This window comes from Acipenser ruthenus, chromosome 24 (assembly GCF_902713425.1).
Source record: "Acipenser ruthenus chromosome 24, fAciRut3.2 maternal haplotype, whole genome shotgun sequence".
Classification (NCBI taxonomy): Eukaryota; Metazoa; Chordata; class Actinopteri; order Acipenseriformes; family Acipenseridae; genus Acipenser; species Acipenser ruthenus.
This window is the reverse complement of record NC_081212.1, coordinates 26,472,153-26,495,015: the sequence shown is the minus strand read 5'-3', so window position 1 is coordinate 26,495,015 and position 22,863 is coordinate 26,472,153. Positions and strand designations below refer to the sequence as shown.

Sequence of the window (22,863 nt, the reverse complement as noted above, 5' to 3'; positions counted from 1 at the left end):
TAAAATACATCCCAATGGGAACTATCAATAACCCTCCCCAATGTTGACTGTCTTAGCATAATGTGGTCACCCGATCATGAATATTCTGCTAAGATTTCTTTGAGTTCTTACTTAACGCAGTATTGATTTGCTGTGCAGATTAACAGTGGTTTTGTATACTGAATCAGTTCACCACATCCCTACACTGGCACTCTAACACTGACAAGACAAAACGATTCACTTCATTAACACAAAAACTCTGTAAATCCAATGCATGATTTTTAATCAAAGTGCAGCAAAACTTAATGGCTGTCCGCTTTCAAGAGCTGAGAGCAAATTAGATACATCAAATATACACTGTGCACGCGGAGTACATCAGCGCAAGCATCGGATTTCATTGCCTGTTATATTAACGATTTAGCTTTTAATGAGACGATACCCCCCCCCCCCCGCCTCTATCCACGTGTAGCATCAAGTGATGGGGCTGACTGCACACAGGAATCAAAGTGAACCCCAGTCATGAACGAAACACTTTTCCTGATGAGCTGATGGAGCGCTCTGGTGCTGTTGGTGTCGGGCGGGACTCACCTCTGCTTGCTGGTGCGGAAGCTGACCCACATGCACAGCAGAATGCAGAGCAGCCCCAGACAGACCCCCACGATGATCCCAGTGACTGAGTGGACATCCAGGATATCTGGGAATCAGAGATGACAGCACATCAAGATGAGGGTCAGCACAGAGACACAGTGGTTTTAAACTAACTACATCCCTCTTAAAGAGCGTGCAGTGTGAACAAATTCAGTGACTTTACAATGATAGAATTTGTACTTTTTTTCTCTCTCTCCGTAACGTAGAAATCCTACAGAATTCTGAGGCTGTCTGAACACAAACAGGATGTTACATTATAACAGCCACTAGCTTCCTCCTGCCTGAATGGAGACCAGGAGTTGAGGGATCCGCTACCAGAGCACTCAGTGGACACAGTGACAAAGCTCAGGCAGACATTCTGCTGCAGGTCACAATTCAATGTGGAAATGTAACTTGTTCTTGTACAAAGGGAAACACAACATATTTAGGGGGCATACTGTGCAGAAGTGCATTCAAACTCGTATTTACTCCAGAATGACCTATACCTATGGACTCCATTCTCTGCAAAGCTATGCCAATGTAAGCATCTGCTTTTAGGCTGCAGCAGCACTGAAAACAGGGACTCACCCTTCCTTTAATTACTGCCTTTAACTAAACCCCATCAAAAACGAGTCTGGCAAAACACTGCGCAAGGATGCACCACTTCCCTGTAAACAAGCCTCCTCTGCTCGTGGGTACAGCCCTCCCAAACAGTGACAGCTCCTTTTCTCCAAAGAACACGCTGGTAATTAAACACCCATTCGCTAAAGTGAATTAGGGTTTTTAAATTAACAACATGTGTGAGGAGGAATCTGGACCAGGATTTATCACACTCTGCTGGGACTTGCCAGAGTTTGTCAAGCTGTTATTGGAAAGACTCAAGCAGTCAGGGAAGCAGCGAACCAGAAGACAGTAAAAAAATAAAATAAAGGAAACACAGAAACTGTTCTAAATGAGAAAGTAAACTGCTCACAGTTGTGTACATGCTGTCAGTAGCTGTCACTTCATCTTCTCTGCAAAGTAATTGCTAGCGGTGCCCATAATATAAACCTGTTTGTAGCACAATATGCACAAAAACATAAAAAAGAGCCACATAATTCCCAGGGGGTGGAAAATCTTGCTGATGGGATGGTGGGGATGTCGTGCATATTCCACTCCAAGCTGTCAGGTACGTTTTGTTTTTTTCCACGCTGCTTTTCTTTTAGATGTAAAAGTTCACCCCGAACAGTGGGGGATAGAAACAGGCAGACACACAGGCACACCTTCAATGAAGAAAGATCCAAGCAGCTTTAACCCGTGTGTATAAATAGCAGGGCTGTGCTGTTCATCGTTACTTGGACTCGGAATTGCTTTTTCAGCAGGTGTTCAATGAATCGATTCATTAACGCGTTGATATCAAAAGCTGTCCTTCCCTCAGTTTACAAGTGAGTACCAATCAAAGGCAATTAACTTCAGTTTCAATTTTACTGCTGTACTGGCATCCCAAGGCCGTAAACGGACTCCGTTCCGAGTACGAGTAGCAGCACACCCCTAGTAAACAGGGGGCAGGGGGATAGAATATTTCACAGTATTTACCCCAATTAGGGATAGAAAAGCTAAGACTTCCTGTGGGTTTATCAGCAGCGATCGCTTTAAGAAAAGCCCTGCAGACTGAGATGTTAATACAAGTAAACCTCCACATTCCCTCAACCTGTCTTTGAGGTCCGGAGAACAGCGGCCGCAGATTTCATTACCAGGTTTCTCCGGGAGGGCGTGTGCTTCCTTCACCTGTGAATAGGGCCCGGCTCCCATCACCGTCTTTGCACCCATCTTGAAGAAATACCTGGTGCCGCTTTCCAGCCCCTTGACCTCCGCGCTGAAGATGTTCCCTGGTAGGGAGCGAGACAGAATGAAGACCCAACAGAGCCTGTGATTAAACTGCCAGCTTTGGACGCTTCGCTGTGACAGACTGCATGAAATAACTCAAAAGGCAAGAAAAGAAATTAAAAAAGGTAAAACGAAATCTTTAAAGAATCTTTGAAGATATATTTTTGCCTCCCAGGGACTAGTTTTAAAACACGATCCTGACAACAGCCTAAGAACGCACAGCAGAGGTGTTAAGTGAACCCTTGTACTGTGCTGTCATTCTGCACTAGCTACCATGAAACTGCCCTATACTGCTGTTAAACGAGCCAGCTGCTTCGTGAGTGTCAAACAGACTATCGTTCTTGAAATCAGTTCAATGTTCATGAATGTGGCCCAACAGGCACAGAAGACCCCTCAGTCATTTTGACTCACCCTCTCGGGACAGCGAGCTCCACATGCTGTCTGGCTGGGTGCTGTTGGAGTTGTAGAGGACCATGTACTCCACAATGAGTCCATTGGGCTCCAGGGGGGGCTGCCAGCGCACCAGCACAGAGTGGGGGCCCAGGGGGCTCAGCTGCAGCTCTGAGGGGGGCGAGGACGGCCCTACAAAATGATGCAGTAATCAAGAGGAGGCACTGATTAATACAACTGCTTTTTTACATCCCTCAATCCACCCATCCTTGTAACACATATAGACACACAGAGACACGCAAAGATAAATGTTCATGTAATGCTTCTTTGTCTCTACAAAAAAAAAACCCCACAAAACTAATGAGAAACAATGACGTTAAAGCACAATTAAATTACTGCAGTTTGTCTTCAAAAGGTAGTGCATGAAGAAAGCTGTAGGAGGTTGAATGAAATCCTATCATCATTGTTGCCTTGAGCCAGTTTATGCATGTGATTTATAATTATTTGAACACTCGTCGAAGGTAAACGCAACATGATGTGTATTACAGATGAATATGAATTGCAGTTCTCTGTATCAGTAAAACACGAAGGCAGAACATGCCCTGTAGCCAGAGCCCCACATGAATACAAGGTGGGCTACACTCTATAGCAATAATCCCAGAGTGTGAATTATTGAGATCAAGAAATAAAAACACAAGGTTCTTGTATATTTCATATCCCAGCCATGCCCTGGACCTGATAAACTGACCTGCCACACTGCATGTCCAGTGCCTGTGTGACTAATTACTGCACTGGCTCAAAGACAATCAAGCTGAAACCAAGAAACCTGTGTGTACAACAATAGCGCTACTGTGACGAGCCACCGCTTTGGATAAGCCTTGAAAACTAAGTGTGAAGAATTGGACACCAGAGAGACATCAGAGGCTCAGATACTCTGAAGATTAGATCTGAAGGCAAAACAGATGGAAGACCCACAGGGGCCATCATTCATCTTGCTCTGTGCACCACGAACTTCCCTCACCGCCAGTATGGGGCAGGATATGTTACTTTATTTACTAGTGCCAAGAAAATAAATGACAGGGAATAAAAAGAAATTAATGATTGCATTTTATTGTGATGAACACTGCATCAGAACTCAGGCTGGGAATCACAGCAGGGGTGCTAGGAGTAAGCGCCCAGTGCAGCCCAGCTACCCCCCGATAAATACAGCTCACAATGAGTCCTCTCAAGCAACAAAAACATCAGCGTGCAATGCAGAAGAATGAGATACAGTGTATGACGTATTAGTGCAAAATGAATTTGGATTATACGTTACAATAGGTTTGAAAATTGAAGTAACAAACAAATCAGAAAAAAAGATAACACTGACATTTATTTTTCCTTTCAGAAGACACAGGGAGGCAGGGAGGGAGGGAGGGAGGGAGGGGGCTTTCCACTGATCCAACAGAATGAAAATTGGGCCTAGAGTTGATTAAATTGGATGTAATTTATTTTTCTTTGCAGTGCCTACAACTGATCAATAACTAACGCCGGAGAGCTACAGGAAAGTGATTTATAACTTTCACTGCCAACAGACCAAGAGGCTGGCAGGCAATACGTATTACTGAATACAGGCTAACCATGCATACCCCACTTTCAAAACAGGAGACAGAGACAGAGGAGAGAGAGAGAGAGGATGAACAGAGACAGAGACAGAAAGAGAGGAGAGAGAGAGAGAGTCAGAGACAGAGACAGAGACAGAGACAGAGAGACAGCTGTATTAGGGAATAGTCACCATGGCCGTGGCTGGTGACAGAATTCAATCACAGTGACTATTTCCATATGCAGCTCCCTGTGCTAATATCTCACTCACACACTCAGGGTCAGTTGTGTACTCACTGTCGGGTAGGGTCGACTGCTCCACCACTTTGCTAAAGGGGCCGTCCACCCCCACTGCGTTGGACTGGACTGCCAGCTCATACTTAGTGTAGGGCTTGAGCCCGGTGAGAAGGATCTGCTCTTCAGAGCTGCACAGACAAGAAGAGAAAGAGAGACCCATGTTTAGCACAGCCAGCACTGTGGCACAGGGATTCAAAACGCAGTCCAGTAAAGAATCTGCAAGTAGAGCTTCTTTTCATCACGATCACCTACACGATGTTGGATCGCACCATTAACCTCTCTGGGGTGCTGAAAAGTTGTTTTACTGGTGCTACAAGTGGAAAAGAAGGGACGTACTTGGACCTAGCAGCAGAACGACACTTAAACAAGAATCCCACTAGAATCTGCATAGACAATTACACGTTTAAAAAAGGAGATGTCGCAGTCAATCTCATATCCCTGACAGGTAATAAATCACCAGTGCAAAGCATGAATCTCGATCCTGCATTCACCTGATGTAATAGGAGACTAGAGAGGCATTTTTGACACCCCAGGGATTGCAGCGCACAGTGTAGTTCACGATCTTCACCGTGCTGAAGCTCGGTTTCTCCCACCTGAGCCAGATAGAGGTGGAGCTGTTGGACACAGCCTGCACACTGCTGGGGGGCAGAGGGGGGACCTTCTGCACCGGGGGCTCTGAAACAGAACGAAAGCACTCTGAAAGCACGTTACTACTTTAACTACAGATTAGACCAACCAAAACCAGTCAGAAATACACAAATAGGTCCACTCCTTTTGTTCAGTTCCAATTGGAATGGATTAAGTGAATGGGAATTGGAATTGGGAATGGATTTTAAAAAGGAATTTGGAAATGGAATTGAAACAAAAGTAAGTGACCCTCAACCCTGCTTGAGATTTCAATATTTTGCAGGGCCGTCGATGGAAACAAGAATGCTTTGGATCCACTGTAGTGGACCCGGTTTAGCTGGGATTATTGGCAGCTCTGTCTGCTTACCCTCAACCTCTATAAGTGTCATCTTACCTCCCATAGTGAGCGGTGCCCTCTCTGTCCTGCCCTTCCACACAGCCGCATAGCCATCCTCGTGCTTGCTGAAGGCCATGACCTTCACTTCATAGAGCCGGTCAGGGGCTGAAGAACACAATGGGGACCCTTAGTCACAGCTAGACTGGGTACAGTTGCTTTACTGAAGTTGATGCTTTGCCTCCAGTAGGGGGCAGCATTTAGCATGAACAGGGAGCAATAGAGCACAGCAGGCTACACTGGGATTGCATGAAAGGTGATCATCATCAGGTGAAAAAGCACTTGTAGATAAAGAAAAAACAAACACATTTGTTTTTTACTATCAATTCTAAAATGAAACAAAACAGCATGCCGATCAAAGACCTGCCACAACATCACACTGATTTATTCCTTACATATCGAGCAGACATCCATTCATTTTAGCAATCTTGTTCATGAATTGAAAATGTAATGTGGGATTTAATGCAACTGAACGTGAAATACTGTACAATGTGTCATTCACTCATGATGCAATTTGTTTGGATTCAATTGCAATGACAAGTCATGGGACTACATTGTTGTTAATGACAAGAATTGAACAAAGTGAGTTTTTAAACTCTGTTCACAACTGAAAGGTATCAGAAATAATAGCTGTCCCCTTTCAGCAAAGACTCCAATAAGAATGTTTACATTATTAAACACCTAAGTGCTTTCGGCTCAGAAAGAAAATGCTTTAAGGTACTGCATGGGTTTGGGATGAAAGCTATAAGACATTCAAGTGTGCTGACGTCTGACCGCAGACTGGCTCGACACGTCACTCTAATGCCTGTGTTGCAGGATGCCTCCTCTCTACAGAAGTAGCTGCTCCCAAAGCACTCGACTGGTTAGGAATTGCTTCAGCAATCCGAGTCTAACAATTATAAATAATGCAAATGTATCTTATTATTGCACATTAGCAGTGACAGCTTTAGTGAGACTTTCTAAAAAACTGAGCACTCGGGAGGGGTTGATTGATGAATGAAACAAATTTACAGTTATTCATTTTATTAGAAAAACGGTTTATTTTGAACACGGGGGTGGGGGGGGGGGGGGGGGGGTGGGCAGGTGAGCCAATGAATTAACCCAGTACTGCCGAATTCTGTCTGCTTACACTCTTAATTATCAGATGAATTTATCACCCATGTCATGATTAACAGCCTACCTCTGTTTCCACTGTCAATCCAATCGCCCAGCCCCCATCAAAACCAAAGCTATTGAAACCTGGAGGCAATGGTCCAGTCTGACCAGTAGGGGGCACTGGAGCAGGATGATGTGAACCCACCCCAGCCCACTTTACCCTCCTAACCCACTGGAACGAACACAACCTGTTGTCATTCAGCAAGACCAGGACTGAACAAGCTCCTGACTGCATGACTCACGGGTCACTTCCACGCTGCAGCTCCTTTTTACTGAATGAGCAATAAGTTCCTTATTTCTACTTTTTAAAACATCAGCAGTTTTTTTTTTTTTATTTAATGCACTGAAGCAAGAGCTAGCAACCCCCACACCCCCTGCATGTCTTTCAAGAGTAATGCCTGCGTTTAAAGGCTATATAGTCAGCCATTTACCCATGATTTAATAGATGCTGGTGGGATGTCTGAATCTGAACGCTTTTGAAATTAGCGAGATGATAGCTTCCCCCTTATTGTCTCGACACAGCAGCAGCCTGATGTTCTGAACCGTTTCCAGAATTTATTGAACCAAGCTGTGTGTGGATGAGAAGCAGGCTATGGTCCCAAGTTGCTTATAAGGATACTATTTATATCTCTGTATCTATGACATGCTGTCACCTCTGAAATGCATCAGGGCTCAGGAGCTATCTTTCCGTTTCAGCAGTCGACTCCTTGGTGGATCCATTCATCACGCTGCAAAGCGACTACTGCTACTCATCAGTAACAGGTTGCTTTCTGAATCTGCGTTCTGTTATCAAGCAGCTCCCTGCTGCTCAACTTCATTCCTCCTGGGACACCAAACCCACTTTTTTTTGTATTATCCATGAAATAAATATTTCCAGTGCACATTAAAGAAAGCAAACACAGAATGCTTAAAAACACCACAGCAGAGGTCAGTACCAAGTAGGCAACCGGGACAGTTTTGGCAAGCGTGTCAGACGATGTAGCCTTCATTAGCCCAGCACTAATGCAAGAATGACCTTTTGATACCCTCAACAACTTGTGCTACGGAATGCCCGTGCCACATTTCATCACAATGGTTTGGGTGCCTTCATGACTGTGCCACATTTCATCACAATGGGTTGGGTGCCTTCATGACTGTGCCACGTTTCATCACAATGGGTTGGGTGCCTTCATGACCGCGCTACGTTTCATCACAATGGGTTGGGTGCCTTCATGACCGCGCCACGTTTCATCACAATGGGTTGGGTGCCTTCATGACCGCGCTACGTTTCATCACAATGGGTTGGGTGCCTTCATGACTGTGCCACATTTCATCACAATGGGTTGGGTGCCTTCATGACTGTGCCACGTTTCATCACAATGGGTTGGGTGCCTTCATGACCGCGCTACGTTTCATCACAATGGGTTGGGTGCCTTCATGACCGCGCTACGTTTCATCACAATGGGTTGGGTGCCTTCATGACTGTGCCACGTTTCATCACAATGGGTTGGGTGCCTTTATGACCGTGCCACGTTTCATCACAATGGGTGGGTGCCTTCATGACCGCGCCACGTTTCATCACAATGGGTTGGGTGCCTTCATGACCGCGCCACGTTTCATCACAATGGGTGGGTGCCTTCATGACCGCGCCACGTTTCATCACAATGGGTGGGTGCCTTCATGATTGTCCACAATGGGTTGGGTGCCTTCACTGCAACAGCCTGGCTGGGCTTCACTGTAGAACGGCTCATGCACACCTACAGGATGTGCTTGTATAGACTGGAAACACTCTCTGTTGGTCTTGCTTTATCACTTCTAAATACACGACATGTATAGGTATGCAGTTTTGCATACAAAATATATCATATGCAGTGTGAAGGGCAGAGTGTTCAGTTTTACTTCACCTGCTGTTTCTCAAGATAACATTCTTATCCCCGTGAGAAGGCAACACCCAGCCCAGCAGAGGAGATGGAAACGGATATTCAGTCACCCCAAGTAATTGGAACCAGTGGAATACAGAACGCTGGCGAGGACACTGAACAGCAGTAATAAAAGCTGGTCCTGTTTGTACAGCTTCTCAATAACCCAGCACAGTATATTGTTTCCCCCAGCACAGTACAGCGTTTACCTCAGTCCGAACAAAAATGCCATCATTGGCAGCTGTCAGGCAGTGAAGCTGTACTTAGTTTGCAAAAATGCCTTTGTTACACATAGTACAGAAAGGGCTATTTAGTTCCTGAAGTCGTCGAGAGGGTGCTATCAGTCTAGAAAGACGTGCTTTTGTGAACAAAAACAAAACATCCCCATGTTCTCTCACTGAGGTGGCTCGTAGGATATTAGGACCACCAGCAAGCAGCTACAGATTGAAGTGTAACACAAGGACAGGCTCCTCCAGTATATACAGGATTTGAGAACACTCTTGTAAGGTGAATGGGACTCACCTAGGCCAGTGATCTCATACTGCTTCACTTTCTTTTTCAGCCTGATGGGTGAACTGGCCCAGGTCCCCTTTCTTGGAGAGTCTGGCGGATCTTCATTGGCCAAATTCTCAAGCTCCGCCTCCCGGTAATACAGCTTGTATCCAGAGATCTGCGCGTGATTGGATGGCGGCTGCCACATGACGTGAAGGGAGTCCATCTTGGCCCTGACCTTCAGTTCCAGGGGAGCAAAGAGAACTAGGAAAGAAAATAACCAAAGATCAAGCAAGGTCAGCGAGTTTAAACAAGCGCTAGTCTTAGAGGACAGGGTTACGAAGGGCAAAGGGGATTCTGATGAGTTTCAAATAATAAAACAAAAAAGATGTTATACTGCACTAGATCTATCACTAGAGGTTGCCAAGGTAATTCTCTCTAGACAACCAATAAATTGTGATTCCTGCGATTTTCATGCCATATGAAGGACTATGAAACATAAAAAACCCTTCTCCAACCCCGATTCTGGGGAATTCAGGTCAACCAAGGCTTAAATATTCTTTATTGTATTCCAGCATAACAAAATAAATAAAAACAGCAGCACTCACATATGACCTCCTGACACTTTTGCAAAGCATGTGTCTATCAAAGTAAGAAACAAACAAAAAGAAACGACTGGCACACAGGGGCTTGCTTCAGGTCTGTGCTAAGGACGGAACGATTCATCACAGATCGATGAATCGGGATACTTTCTTTAACTGATATATCGTATCATAACAGAGGTATGTATAGTGATACAAGAACAAAAGCACAGCACAGCTCTATGAGGTTCACCAAGTGCTCCTTGAATGAAGAAGAACAAGTGTTTCTTATAGTTGGTATGAATACATACCCTCCCTATCTAGTTGAAGTTTTAGTTTGACAAAATAGCCCATTGTTAAATTATCATTTGATCCTATTATGCATCATACAATAGCCAATCTGGGCCATCACATGTATTGTGACCTGCATATTGTGAAAGGTATCGCATCGCCCCTAGTTTGTGCTGGGCGGGGGGCTGGTTCTCTTACTGACCCATGGTCTGGTTGTCCCTGTCGGGGGTCCGGTGTTGTGTCCACTCAGAGGGGTCTCCGAAGCCAGCGCTGGTTCCCGCTGCAATCCGCACCTTGTACGTCTTGTTGGGGTGCAGTGAATGAAGGGGGACCTGCGTTTCGTTTCCAGCCACTTCAATGGAATAGATCTGATCTACTGGAGGGGAAAGAATCAAAGAAGGGCGCTCGCTATCAAATACATGCCGTCCTGATTTAATATACACATATATATTAAACAAGTGCAAAATAAAACAGTAATGCAACTGCTCCTTTTGAAGTCGTTTCTTGCTGGATTTCTACATGTCCAATGGCTCCACTCACCCTCCTCCACTGTGCAGTAGTCGATCCTGTACTTGGTCACCTTGCCCTGGCTCAGCTCTGCGGAGAGGGGGAACCACATGACGCGGATGTCGGTCGGAGTTGTGCTCAACAGGGACAGCTGAGGCGGGGCACTGGGGACTGGGGAGGGGAGCAGAAGCAGGAGAACGCTTTAGGAAAGGTGTGCTTGTAAAGCCTCACTTAGGTACGACTAAAGTCTTGTCATGCAGGTAAACCATTGCAGTCATGCCTGTGCTTTAGTGCATTGCACCGCTCATATAAAGCAGTTGTAAAACTCCAGGGACATTCCTCAGTTTTCTTACAGGCCAACAGGCCAAATGCAGGTTTAGGTCACCAACTAGTTTGGTATTACCAATGGATAAGAGTTTTTCCATCCAAAAGAGGAGAAATAGTAATGCCGATTTTACCAGTAAATCAGGAGACGTGTACCCACCATCCTCCGAGGTGTGGACAGTGACCGAGTTAGACATCCGACTGGCGCCCAGCGGGGAATAAGCCACCACGTAGAAGGTATAATTCGTGTTGGGCTCCAAGTCTTTCACCTGAAACTCAGTGGTGTCGTTGTTCACTGCAAACTGGTTTTCCACGTTATCCGTGCCTCCTACGGGGAGAGGAAAATAAGAATGCAAATAAATGAGACTTGTTTTGGAGCAAGCCAATGATACTGAGGGCTGAAGAACAGGCACTAACAGCTATGCTTGTTCTTGTACTTGCTCCAGTCCTGGCTACTAGGAAGCAGACTGACTGGGATTAAAATGCCCTTACCTGCAGCCCTCTGGTAGTGCAGGGAGAAGCCGATGATCCGTTCGCTGTTGTGCTCGGGCCGCTCCCAGGTCACCAGGACGGCGGTGCTGGACAGGGTGGAGGCCGACACGCTGTGGGGGTTGCTGGGAAGCCCCTCGCGGACGATGACCGAGAGCCTGGCGGTGGCGCAGGCTGTGCCCAGGTTGTTCTCGGCGATGCACTGGTAGTATCCGGAGTCCTCCACCCCGATCTGGTTGATTACCAGGCTGCCGGAGCTCTGAATCTTCACCCGCCCGTTGGAGTGGATGGGCTGGCCGTTCTTCATCCAGGTGATGGCAGGGGCCGGCTCCCCAGACGCCTTGCACACGAAGCGGCCCGTGCTGGCCCGCGTCCGAGAGATGGTTTCGGGCAACTGCGTAATGACCGGGGGAGCTGGAGGGTGAAAACACAGACAACCAAGGCTCAACCACTGCACTAGTTCCTCGATTTTTTTGTAGCCGTTATTGAGGTTCTAATTTGCACATGGGCCCGGCCAATACGGCACACAATCTGCACAAATGCACAATAATTAATAACACTAACAACATTCTGATTCAGGGTCAGCATTGTAATAACACATGGGCCACAGCTAGCACATATTAGACACAGTTTGTTTGGAACTCAAACAACCCTACTTTAACTAAACGGTCAAATAACCCAATACAAAGACATCCTTTTGTCAATGACATATATAACTGGAATGCGATCTTAATATGTACCTGTATATATTAAGGATGCCCTGATAGACCCTTCCCCATACTAGCTCACACTTACCCAGTACTCGCAGCGTGGCTGCAGCATTCACAAACTGCCGGGTCTTCGGCTTGTTGGCTCGACAGACGTACACCCCAGCGTGGTAGGACTGGGTATCAGCAATCAGAAGGTTAGTGGACAGAACTACAGCATCGGTGGCAATGGGCTTTCCATCTGCACAAACAGGACGTGCAAACCGTAAAACTACTGATACTGACACATATACTGAAGAGATGAACTTCAGTTTTCAGTGATCGAATCTGAACCAACTTCTCCACGGTCTCTTCTCCAATCCTGTTTTGCATTCTTTAAAAAAAAAAAAAAAAAATTCTGGCTTATTTAACTATGCCCCATTCCTCTTCCTGCACCCAGCCTGCTCTGTTTAGGTATAAAGCATCTTGCTCTCAAGACTGGGGTTAGGAAAACAAGACCTTTACTGGCTTATCGTTAGATTACTGGTGCCAGTCAACAGTCTTCTTCAGCTTTCAAGTAGGCTAAACTATCAAAACAAAGCAGAAACAGATGTCCTTGATTTGGAAGGCGGCTTTTTAAATGACGTCAAAGCGGCCTGCGGTGACCCTAGATCCGTCACCCCTGACCTTTGACACCTCCGTCTCGTAACGCTGGCACAGCGATTCCAGATCAAAGGGACGGGCGCAGCGCTGGCCTGGACGTGTTCTGCAGATGAAGTCAGTGTTGTTGTTACTCAGGTCATTAAATCTACTCCAGTTCATTTTAGCAGCTCCATTATCACAGCCTTTAAGGCAATGTGATTTATCAATATTTCAAACAGGTACAAGCAGAACAGACCAGAGAAACAGAGCTCAGGATACCTTTCATAATTCAAACTGATCCTCTATCGAGGTGTATGGATAGCCCTCCTTACACTTGCTGACAGTGTGTACTGTTATATAATAAGAATGAACGTCACACTGTCACGCATTTCTTTGTGTTTGTAAAGATCTTTGCAACAACACACAGTAAACATTCTAGCTACAGACTGCTAAGTCACAAGATGTGTGCTGAATTCTCCCCCTTTCTCTTGTACACACTGCATTCCTCCCACTAAAAACAACACTGACTGTCAAACTGAGCAAGACACCTGGTTTTGAAAAAAAAAAAAAAAAACCTGTTTCACAAGCCAGAGGAGGCAAGTCATCCATACGTTTAGCAAAACAACAGGCATTCCAGCAATCAGCTGCAATGATGGGGCCCAGCTGCACTGTCACATGATTCACTGTAGCAGTGTGGGTCTGTAATACTGCAAGGCCAGCGGAGAGCTTGATCCGATTAGGCAAAGCAACCCAAGGGCAGGGTTGGAATTGAAGAACGCGTGCCCTGCCAGGGGCGGACCACTGTATCGCAAATATTAAAGCATCCAAGGACAGGCTTCTGACGTTTTATAAGAGGCAGCACTTGTTAGCCATCGAGGTGAAGAAGATTATGCAAAACTATTTAACTGTGCATGAGGACTGCCCATTGCAAAACCCATGCTACTGTGTCTAATTTGACTCCATTGCTTCCATTCATTTAACCCCAAATGGAATGGATCCCCAGTGTGTCTGTGTGTGTTAATGCACAAAACATCTTCTATAGTACATTGTGAAACGCCACTGGGCAGAACTTGCACATTAATAGATACAGAATGACAAAGCAATGGCCACCTTTGACTTGGGTTGCATGCACCTGGAAACTAGCTGGTATGTTAAAGTCACCTCAACAGCGTCAAAGAGAAGAGATCCAAGTGAAGAGCTTAGTAAAGAGAGCCTACCCTGCCGGATCCAGGACACGAAGGGGGTGGGGTCTGCCTGGGCCATGCACTCCATCACCGCGGTCTTCCCTGCCACCACCGTCGTGTTTTTGGGGGCAGCGATGATCACCACGTCCCCCTGCCCCGATGGAGGACCTGCGGGACACAAGGAGAGCTTGATAATAAAACGAGGAGGGAGACGGCAGACAAGATCACTGCCAATACTTTAAAACACACCAGGGACGGGAATAAAAGACTCCCACTGCATAGCAGTTTGATCCACTCCTGGTTTTACTAGGATTTAATAAGACACATCTGAGCTTGTTATCTATACACTGTGGCTAATCAAGAGTGTTACATTAACAGCAATGGTGCAGTTACAGTAGGGACATATTCCCATTTAAACTGCAGTCTGCCCACTATTGAGCAAGTGGGAACGACACACTATAACGTCATAAGGAGACTTACAGAGTACAATACATCACTCAAACAAACAACAGCAATACACCACACTTGTTCCAAATCAGAGGAGCTGAAGAGGGCCCTCTAGTATAGCAACTATGGCTTTAAAAAGCATCTCTTGATAAACACACCGCTTTAAAAAGCACTTGCAAGAAATACAGCGCCATTGCATGAAACCACGATGACAAGAGAGACACAAGTGTTGGCGCAACAAATGCTGATTTCTTTACTTCAAAGCCATTCTGAGTAAAGCAAGTGAAAAGCACAGTTTTGTTTCTGAACAGCAGAGTCATTTCAAGGCCTGCCTCTCATTTCAGGCCCGCAGTTCTGCAGCTCACTGGCTCACATGGCCTCCCCTGTGTGACTCTGAGCCCCAGACACCTTTCCACAGCAAGCGAGTGGCCTTGTGTTGCAGAAACACTTGTGGCACGTCTGTCAGATATCAAGCATGTCAAGAGGCTGACAGACGATGCTGGATGCTGCGGTGTGTGTGTGTGTGTGTGTGTGTGTGTGTGCGTGTGAGAGCAAGGCATGTTTAACCTGAAGCCGTTTAATCCAAACAAGATGTATGTTGATGTAACCTGAGAGGAATGTCAATAGCCATCGTCTGCCGCAAGAGCTTTCCATTTAACTACAAGGCAGACGGGAGATTTCACACAGTGCAGACGGCAGCTTCAGAATTAGGATTTCACACTTCGCCTGGCTTTAACACTACTTTTACAATTATTGTAATTTATTATAATTGAGGCAACCAAAGATTAATTGGATATTTACTGAAGAATGAAAGCTCCACCATGTTACTTATTATTTCAGTGATATCACACACACACACAATAAGCAATAAGGAAATGTAATTATTTTAATTCATCACACCTGGGTAGACCCTATGAGATACAGATGTGATGTATTTGTTTCAAAACCTAGAGAGTACAAGGCATTTGCTCACCAGTACAGTTTTAGTCAACTCCCCTGGTGATTTCTCGAATCGTCACCCCCACCTCGCACTCCTGTATTAACTGAAGCTTGGCCAGGGTGCTAGGCGGGAGAAGGAGAATGACGGATCCCTGCAGAGCAGACTGGACAACTGCTGCTCACGCAGTGCCCTCTACTCCCAGCAGAGGGCACACTTACAAGACTGGAGAGAAGACGTTTACAAGCTTCGTATTTGTCCCAGTACAGCAGATTCTTTTCTGCACAGGTTTGCAGTGTGAATACAGTTTGTGTTTTCAAGTCGCGCCCTTTCGTTTTGTTCACAGTTCTCTTAACAAGCAGGCATGTAAATGTAAACTTCATTATTTAGATCAATCAAGTCTCTGCTGCTGCTGCTGCTGACACAAGTTATACCCATCCTCTAGCAATCATTTTGTTAATCTGAGGTGGTTTATTTCAACCTATATGTAAAATACAGCAGTTGGAAATGGCGAACACCTCCAAGTGACTTTATAGATCAAGAAAGGCTTGACAGTAAGATCTTCATCAAAGAGGAGACGACTGCACAGCACTGTTTGGGAATTACGAAAAGCTATTAATGCATTGCGCCCCGAAATGAGAACAGGCTTGTTTCACCAAAGTGAAGAGATGACTTAAAAATCAGCCCTGTGTACATCTATGTTATAAGTATCTATGGTATAAGTATATTTTACACTAGTCCATTAAGTGCTGTTGTCTTCATTTGAAGACAGGCTACTTTGTCATTGGGAGCTTTTTAAACAGGCAGCGACCTGTTATTTTCATGTACATGCCTGTTAAAAACGTCCTCTCATTCTGTTAACTGCAAAAGTTAAGTGTAAATGTAATGTACCAAGTAACATACATACAGCTGGTGGTGTGATTTTTTTTTTTTATAAAAGGAAAATTGATTTGGTCCTTCAGTTAAACCAGTTACTATTGCTATCTCAACGAAGTCGTCAGTGGGCAGTGTGCGTTACTGAACTTGTCACCTGGACTAAGCTGCCATCTGTTTACAACGGCCAGTAAAATTGCCAACCGATTTCCAGCATCACAACATATACATCAGGTGTTGTTAGGGCAGCAGGAAATTTAAGAATGGATGGAAAGAGAAACAAAATCGGGGCCCACCCTAGACTGAAACTTGAACAGAACAGATGGACCTGGCCCAGCCCCAGCCCTGGCAGTGACCGCGGTGATTAACTGACCAGATTTAACACATGGTCTCCGAGATTAAATAAAAGAGCGGTGATTGGCAGACGTTTCTGAAACAGATACAAATCGGGCATGGTTTAGGCATTAAGTAGACCAGCCCCCTGTAGTGGTACAGTAGAAATCCAATACTGTTACACTCACCTTTACACCGGTTATGTTTCAGCTCGGATGAAATGGTTGTTTAGTATTCTTAACCAAGAATGTTTTTTTAAAATCTGCTTCTTTAAAGATACCTGTCACCATTCTGTGTGCACTAACCATCTGTAAGATAATGTTCATAACCCTTGTTTTAAAACAGCGTTATTATAATGATTTTGACATTTGCAAAGTGCTGTTGGGGGTGGTGGGTTGTTATAATTGCAGGATATTGAAAGCTGAAAATGTTACTGTTGTCATGCTGGCTAGTGCAGTAAAGTGGGACGGAACAGAACAGATAGTGTCAGACAGACAGACGTACCCCAATATTGTGCTACAGTTAAAGGCTTGTGCAAAGAGAATGACCTCAGCCAGTTTCATCATAATAGACAAGGTATATGTGAAACTCTGAAGCGTGACTCACGCCTGCTCCATCCCCAGCAGGGGAGAGTAAGAGGTAAGGAGTTAAGGAAATGGATTTCTTTAAGTGTGGTTTGGAAACAGTTGCCAGCAGCTTTGGCTGCTGTAGTTTCCGAAGCGCTGCCAAAAGCAATAAAGGGAGCGAGAGAGCAATAATGACTTGTCATTCATCTCTAATGACTGCAAAGAACAAAACAAAAACACTGGTCACAGATTCAAGTGGAATCAGTAACAGTTTACACAAGGCTTTTTATTATGTGTTAAATATACAAGGGTAGAATCATATGCTGTCTTTCCAAACAGATCAAATAAATCCCATCCAAACTATAGGAAAAAACAAACAAACAAAAAAAAAACTACCAATAAAAAACACAGTATGTCATTGTAAGATTACTCCTTTGAGTTTTAGGAGACATTGCAGTATAGATTGATCTAAAACAGCAGTTTTGTTAACCCATTCAGTACCAAAACAAGCTGTGTTTTTGGAATTTGATACATTCTAAAATCAGTATTTATTCACACAACTTTTGCTGTTAAACAATATTATAGTAAGATTGTGGCAAAGTGCCCCGCCCCTGTGTGCATTTGTGTGATCTGTGTTGTATGTTGTGTGTGTGTTAATGTTGGTGTATAGATTGGTACACGGGATATAAACGGGTCTGTGTTTCACGTGTATTTAAAGTGTAGATTTGTATTTAGGCACGAGGAGAGCACAAATCACTTCACGTGCTGGTTAAATGTAATATGTGAGCACGGGGTTGCACAGAATTAATTCACGTGCTGGGATTCAAGTGAATAATTAATTAGTAATTGAATCCCAGCACAACAGTATATATAGATGCACATTTTCACTCAGTCGGGGTTAGGTGTTCGGTGAGTGGAGAACGGGAGAGAGAGGAGAACGTAAAAGCAAAGCAAAGTAATAATAATAAGAAGTGTTTTCACTCACCGTGTTTGTGTGTCTGTCCGTGCACCGTTTGTTTAGTGTTAGTCGTTTCGTTTGTCTTTTTATTTTGGCGTGTAGTGCCGTGTCCTGTGTTTTTGTTGTGTTTAAAACCTTTTATTTTCTGTTTATTAAATGCTGAGCGCGATCACGCGCCCAGCTTATACCAAACCACATCTCTCTGTGTATTCCTTTTCTGGTCTGACGCCACCCACTCTGGCCGTCTTTGTGACACGTGGTGTCATCGTGGGATAGCCGCGCCTCCAAGCGTCAGACCAGGAGGGGTCTGGAAAAAAAAAAAAAAAAAAAAAAAAAAAAAAAGGTCAATGGCAGAAGACGCCATCAAACTGCGGGGCTGGTTCCTGGAGAATGCTGGGCTGGAGGCCCAGTCTCTGCCCATGGTCGTCCGGGCTCTGTGGATGATGGACTGTGAGAGATGGGAGGCATATCAGGAGGAACACACCCCAAACACCTTGGAGGAAGGTGTGGAGTTTGTCCTCAGCTACCTGGAGGCAACCATAAATGGAACAGCAGCCCAGGTAGCAGGACCACCAGCAGAGGAGTACCTGCTGTCCCCATCTCCACCAGCAGAGGGTGAGTACCTGCTGTCCCCATCTCCACCAGCAGAGGGTGAATGCATGCTGGTTTTGCCTCCACAGCCCAAGCGGGAGGAGCCTGAGCGTCCACAGCCCAAATGGGAGGAGCCTGAGCGTCCACAGCCCAAAGGGGAGGAGCCTGAGCGTCCACAGACCAAGCGGGAGGAGCCTGAGCGCCCACAGCCCAAATGGGAGGAGCCTGAACGTCCTACGCCTGAGTGGAAGGAGCCCGAACATCCTACGCCTGAGTGGGAGGAGCCCGAACGTCCTACGCCTGAGTGGGAGGAGCCCGAACGTCCTACGCCTGAGTGGGAGGAGCCCGAACGTCCTACGCCTGAGTGGGGGGAGCCCGAACGTCCACAGCCCAAGAGGGGGGAGTCGGTGCGTCCACAGCCCAAAAGGGAGGAGTCGGTGCGTCCACAGCCCAAAAGGGAGGAGTCGGTGCGTCCACAGCCCAAAAGGGAGGAGTCGGTGCGTCCACAGCCCAAAAGGGAGGAGTCGGTGCGTCCACAGCCCAAAGGGAGGCAAGTCGGGGCTTCCACAGCCCTGGGACCCAAGCCACCAGCAGAGGGAAAATGCCTGCTGGTTCAGCCCCAAGGGCCGGAAGGGGAGGAGTTACAGGCCCAACCCCCTGGAAATTTTTTGGGGGGAGAGGGGCAGGAGGCTGGTGTCCCCCAGCAGCCTCTATTCATGCTGCTGAAGGCAGCACGGCGCGCACCAGCCCAGCCGCCACAGCGGAGGGAGCCAGCGCCGCCAGGAGCAGAGGAGCTGCCTCTGCCTCCGCCACCTCCACCGCTTCCTCCACTAGGAGCAGAGGAGCAGGAGCTGCCTCTGCCTCCACCACCACCAGGAGCAGAGGAGCAGGAGCTGCCTCTGCCTCCGCCACCTCCACCGCTTCCTCCACTAGGAGCAGAGGAGCAGGAGCTGCCTCTGCCTCCACCACCGCCAGGAGCAGAGGAGCAGGAGCTGCCTCTGCCTCCACCACTTCCAGGAGCAGAGGAGCAGGAGCTGCCTCTGCCTCCACCACCTCCAGGAGCAGAGGAGCAGGAGCTGCCTCTGCCTCCACCACCTCCAGGAGCAGAGGAGCAGGAGCTGCCTCTGCCTCCACCACCTCCAGGAGCAGAGGAGCTGGAGCTGCCTCTGCCTCCACCACCGCCAGGAGCAGAGGAGCTGGAGCTGCCTCTGCCTCCACCACCTCCAGGAGCAGAGGAGCTGGAGCTGCCTCTGCCTCCACCACCGCCAGGAGCAGAGGAGCTGGAGCTGCCTCTGCTGCCCGTACCTCCGCAGGGAGTACGGTGGCCGGAGCCCCAGAAAGGGGAGCTGCCGGCCACGAAGAAGGGGGATGAGGTCTGGAGACCACTTTCCCCAGCAGCAGTTTCGCTGCAGGAGTTCTTGTGGCCGGAGCCCCACAGGAGGGAGCTGCCGGCTACGAAGAAGGGGGAGGTCGGGGGACCACCTGCCCCCGCAGCTTTTTCGCTGCAGGATGGGACCAACAGGCTGTCAGCCGTGCCACTACCGGCAGGGGTGCTGACAGCATTGCCAGCCAAGGGCCCACTGAAGCCTCCCTTCCCAGCCCGAGACTTTGTTCTGGACTGCTGGGTTTTTAAGGGGGGAGGTGGCCGTTGAGGCCATGTGTGCTGCGCACAAGGGGGGGTATATGTGGCAAAGTGCCCCGCCCCTGTGTGCATTTGTGTGATCTGTGTTGTATGTTGTGTGTGTGTTAATGTTGGTGTATAGATTGGTACACGGGATATAAACGGGTCTGTGTTTCACGTGTATTTAAAGTGTAGATTTGTATTTAGGCACGAGGAGAGCACAAATCACTTCACGTGCTGGTTAAATGTAATATGTGAGCACGGGGTTGCACAGAATTAATTCACGTGCTGGGATTCAAGTGAATAATTAATTAGTAATTGAATCCCAGCACAACAGTATATATAGATGCACATTTTCACTCAGTCGGGGTTAGGTGTTCGGTGAGTGGAGAACGGGAGAGAGAGGAGAACGTAAAAGCAAAGCAAAGTAATAATAATAAGAAGTGTTTTCACTCACCGTGTTTGTGTGTCTGTCCGTGCACCGTTTGTTTAGTGTTAGTCGTTTCGTTTGTCTTTTTATTTTGGCGTGTAGTGCCGTGTCCTGTGTTTTTGTTGTGTTTAAAACCTTTTATTTTCTGTTTATTAAATGCTGAGCGCGATCACGCGCCCAGCTTATACCAAACCACATCTCTCTGTGTATTCCTTTTCTGGTCTGACGCCACCCACTCTGGCCGTCTTTGTGACAAAGATATATTTAAAGAGAAAATGTAAATAACAGGTAGATGCCAGTTACAAATGCTCCAAAAATTAAAACTTGTCATATGAGAACATTGTCACTTAATGGCTTAACACAAAAAAGGCCAGGTCTACCAAAATTACCCTTATCTGGGATCACTGCAGCCCAGTTAAATAACCTCCTGCGCTGAAAGTTAATTGCAAAACGTAATTTAAATAAAAGTGGAAAAGAAAATCAATGTCTTCCCGTAAACATGCATCAAACAAACTACCCAATTAACAACACTTGCTTTAAAAAGGTTCTTTGACTTCTAAAACATTAACCCGAGTCGATTGCTATTTTAGAGCTCAACAATAACTCAATTACCAAGCCAGATAACAACGCCCAACTTCACCCTTCAGAAAAACTATTATACAAGTGCAAAAACACGCTGCGCCGAACAACTGAGACACCCAGAGTACTGAACGTCCTGTACTGAAATCATGACACAAAAAAATCCCAACTACACCTTCCATACATCACGTACTGCCTGGGATCACTACAGTCAACAAGCAGGCCTGGTACTCCACCAATGGCACCAGCAGGGTACTTTCTGGAGATCATTCTGTTCCTCATGAAGTGTGCTGCAATACAGCCTATACAATCACAGAAACCATGCAAACTGGACACATCATTTCCATTTGAACAATGCATGCTTCTAGCAGTCATTACTGTAGAACCACACTCAAAGCGTGTGTGCACTGGTACAGTGAATGCAACAAAATCCTATTACATGCATAGAGAATTATTAAATCAAGCCCTGTAATAAATAGAGGCTCTCAATTCAAGTGCATTTTAGCTCTGACCAATCCATATACTGTAGCGGGGTCCTGGAAAGGCAGTCATTAGGGCTGCATTTCCACACATTTCATTAGGTGGGTGCTGTATCTGCCAGAGGCTAGTAATCAGATACAGAGTGCGAGTGTTCGCGAGAATCCTCCCAGGATGGCAGGAGGATTACCTTCATAATACAGTTTATTGATCTGCGGCACATTCTTCAGCTCCAAAGCTGATTACATTCTAATCTGGAGCGCACAGCTCGTGGAAACTTCTGACAGGTAATGCATGCAAAGCCAAGTCATTTCTTTTGAAGATACCAGTTCCAATTCAAATCTGATCTATGATCATGAATCGTCTCCTAAACTCAAAACCGTCCCATCAGATCTCACAGTTGTGAGGATCATGGCAACAGTTCTATGCAAGCTGAACTCTTTCTACGACACATGCACAGTACCGTCTGCGGCTGCTGGTTTACCTTCAGTGACGGTGAGCGCTGCGTCCTGGCTGTAGCGAGTCCGAGCCGCGTTCGCTGCCACACAGTGGTACGACCCCGCATCCTCTTCCTGCACATTGACAATCTGCAGGACACCGTTCGGGAGGGGGGTGAATCTGGAACGGGAAGGGAGAGACCTGGTCAGTATAAACCGTACTCACTCTAAAGTGTTACAAACTTGACTTGCAAGAGGCCCTGGCAGTTTACATTACCCACCCCTAATTGTGATGCTGCTTCTTCCAGCTGTAGGTGTGAATACACTACCTGCAGCTAGCTAATTACACATGGTATCTGCTACAGGAGGGAATAGGACAGAAACATCTGTTGCACTTCAATGAACAACAGCGGTTTAGGGCCTCAACAGCAGCCACTGGAGAAGGGGTTAGAGGCAAAACCTGCGGCTGTCTAATAAAAGGAGGAAAAAAAAAACTAAAACAAATTGACAACAAGAAAGGATCCACTCTCCAAGCACAGAAACCAAACCTGCTAAAAAGAAACCCCGATATAACAAAAAAAAGGAAATCTGTCTGGAGTGCTGT

General features: G+C 46.4%; 1 protein-coding gene across 2 annotated transcripts in view; it reads right to left on the bottom strand.

Moving 5' to 3' along the window:
• LOC117964298 (immunoglobulin superfamily DCC subclass member 4-like) overlaps positions 1-22,863 on the bottom strand; it is a 57,999-nt gene that overhangs the window by 11,394 nt on the left and 23,742 nt on the right. The window contains exons 4-17 of one of the 2 annotated variants that reach the window (XM_058999026.1): positions 22,307-22,440; positions 14,044-14,178; positions 12,294-12,446; positions 11,502-11,912; positions 11,170-11,337; positions 10,719-10,856; positions 10,381-10,554; positions 9,337-9,570; positions 5,762-5,869; positions 5,232-5,415; positions 4,741-4,868; positions 2,884-3,054; positions 2,340-2,474; positions 568-673 (exon numbers count right to left, since the gene is read on the bottom strand). In XM_058999026.1, coding sequence (XP_058855009.1) covers positions 568-673; positions 2,340-2,474; positions 2,884-3,054; positions 4,741-4,868; positions 5,232-5,415; positions 5,762-5,869; positions 9,337-9,570; positions 10,381-10,554; positions 10,719-10,856; positions 11,170-11,337; positions 11,502-11,912; positions 12,294-12,446; positions 14,044-14,178; positions 22,307-22,440 — 2,379 coding nt within the window. The remainder of the gene's footprint in view (positions 1-567; positions 674-2,339; positions 2,475-2,883; positions 3,055-4,740; positions 4,869-5,231; positions 5,416-5,761; positions 5,870-9,336; positions 9,571-10,380; positions 10,555-10,718; positions 10,857-11,169; positions 11,338-11,501; positions 11,913-12,293; positions 12,447-14,043; positions 14,179-22,306; positions 22,441-22,863) is intronic. The other variant, XM_058999027.1, reaches the window with a different exon arrangement.